The sequence below is a fragment of the Octopus bimaculoides genome, chromosome 21, assembly GCF_001194135.2.
Source record: "Octopus bimaculoides isolate UCB-OBI-ISO-001 chromosome 21, ASM119413v2, whole genome shotgun sequence".
NCBI lineage: Eukaryota > Metazoa > Mollusca > Cephalopoda > Octopoda > Octopodidae > Octopus > Octopus bimaculoides.
In genome coordinates this window covers 9142349-9144848 of record NC_069001.1, presented here as the reverse complement: position 1 = coordinate 9144848, position 2500 = coordinate 9142349, and the positions used below count along the sequence as shown (strand labels likewise).

The 2500-nt window shown below is 36.6% G+C and overlaps 1 protein-coding gene across 1 annotated transcript in view; it reads left to right on the top strand.

Annotated features, from left to right (window-relative positions):
- LOC128250418 (60 kDa neurofilament protein-like) overlaps positions 1-2500 on the top strand; it is a 16580-nt gene that overhangs the window by 7230 nt on the left and 6850 nt on the right. The window contains exons 4-5 of the mRNA XM_052975300.1: positions 143-307; positions 1685-1801. Coding sequence (XP_052831260.1) covers positions 143-307; positions 1685-1801 — 282 coding nt within the window. The remainder of the gene's footprint in view (positions 1-142; positions 308-1684; positions 1802-2500) is intronic.

The following is a 2500-nucleotide window of genomic DNA, read 5'->3' as shown; positions in this document are numbered from 1 at the left end:
ATTTGCTGTGAACAACTTTATATTCTCATATGTACATTTCTATTTAGCATTACGTTTTCAATTTATGACAATTTCTCAATAAAAAAAAAACCTAATATTCTTTATCTCCATTTTACTGTTTTGTTTTGATTACTTTTTGCAGGAATGCAAAGAATATCAAGCAATGTTATCCAGAACACAGAAGATACCCGACTTCCAAGAATCATGGAAGTCCGAAGTTGGAAATATGGTTACTGAGTTAAGCTGTGAATATGAGGCTCAGTTGCGGCAAGCTACTGAGCAGATGGAATGTCGACATAATGAACAGGTAAAGAAACACATAGAAAGAACAAATATATTTGAAAACTTTAAAACTGTTGGAAACTTAACTTTAAAAATTGCGTTTGTTCTGCTGCTACACAATCGTTTGAAAATTCAATATTCTTACATAAACACGTAGTGTGTTTCTAAGAAAAATTTAAAGAATCTCTTTCACATTTTATAGTCACGTGGAACAGCTGCTATCAGACTGTACACATACACATATTTAAACATATGTTCAAATAACATCAATCATGTTGTTGAGAAGCTATTTTTGCATTGCTTTTTTGACTTTCTTTGTTTTGAACGGTGTATAATGAAGTGAAGCATGTGGTTTTCCTTTTTTTCATGTATGTATCCACGACTTTACTGTTTCTTCCCTAATTGTTTTGCATTAATAATAAAACTAAGGAAAATGCAATGCTTTTTAGTTAGAGAGGATTATTGTAGCCATTTCTCATCCAGAATACCAGAAGCATGATATTTCAGATTTACTTATGATTCATTTTGTCGATTGAACCATCAAAGCAAATCTCTTGTAATCTACGATTATACAAAGAAAGTCCTGGATACCAACTTTATATCGATCAATATACATAGTGTTTCATCATGCAAGATAATCTATTTTGTTTGCCGAAACAAAATTTAACGGGATCGTAAATCATCTATCATTTCTCATCCAATCATAAATATATCGCAGGGTAGGGCTTTCCTGTTAGTTAACACTGCAAGACTCAATTCCAATATTAGAAGAGTAAAGGTTAATCGTTTGACATTTACAGAAACTAAAGATCAACAGAAGAGCTTTCTCTGAAAGAATTTTGGTCTCTTTGATTATGAAGAAATTACAGAAAAAACGGGCCCTTGTTTTCTATGCTCTGAATAATCTTTGCAGGCGCGGTAAGGCATCATCCGGGTACAACCAACACATGTGCAGAACGACGAAACAGTCCTGAAAAACACAGGCTGAGTGTCCAAGCGATGTTATGTTGTAGATAGAATTATGTTGACTAGCTGTAATTATGAGTGAAACTGAGTTAGCTATTAGTGGAATCCGTCATGTAGATCAAACTATTGCATTCCTTTCTGCTGAGATGGAGATGCTGCTTTACTCTGATGGCGATGGAAAAAGATATTGCAAATGTAAGAGGCAAATTTCATTTGACAGACACTGTAATTTTCAGACAAGACCCATCTTCTTTCAAATCACTGAAAAGGGAAGGAAGACGAGGAACTGTCTGTGTAATTTTTACTTCTTATGCCTAGTTTTTCCCATCTGGTTTTGTACAACAACTCAACCATTCGTAACCTTTCCTTATAATGATCACTCAGCATTGGTGAGTGTGAAAAATTAATACTTATAATTTTTTATTATCCTCAATAGATGCAGAGACTGAAAGCAGGCGCCAAGCCCGAAATGGTTTCTCAAGTCTCCAGTGACAGGCGTTCACGCTTGGAATCAAGTGATATGTCGGGTCAAGTAGGCGCATATGAAGCTCAGGTAAGGAACAGCACACAAATCTATCTATCTATCTATCTATCTATCTATCTATCTATCTATCTATCTATCTATCTATTCACTTATATATATATATATATATATATATATATATAGTAAGAATTTACGAAAACACAAAAGACGAAGACGGGTGTGTATGCAACAAACAGATATTATTAGTTTAACGCTCGGGAAGTGAGAAAGTCTTTTACGTTTCGAGCCCACGCTCTTCGACAGAAAGGAACACAGAAATAAACGGGGAGAGAGAATTAAAAAAATGGTTGAGTGGCTAGCGATCTATCATGGCGAATGCCGAACAGAAAGGGTCACACAGGAGAGTTAGGAAGAAGGAGAGATAATAAAGTAGTGGTGGTCTCAAAACGAAGGTGCGCGTGCGTGTTTACGTGAGAGCGTGTATGTGCGTGTGGATGGGGGCTGGTGATCTTGACGTGTGCGTGTGTGCATGTGTAGGTGTGTGAATGATGGTGTGAGTGCTGAGAAGTGGTCAACGCTAGTGTATGCGGGGTGGCGTGATGTGGTGTGGTATGGTGGTGTGTGGTGTGGTGGTGTGGTGTGGCAAGATGCGGTGTGGTGGTGTTGGGGTGTGAGGGAAGTGAGAGTGGAGGAAGCAAGAGTAGTTGTAAGGGATGGGATGGGATATATATATATATATATATATATATATATATATATATATATATA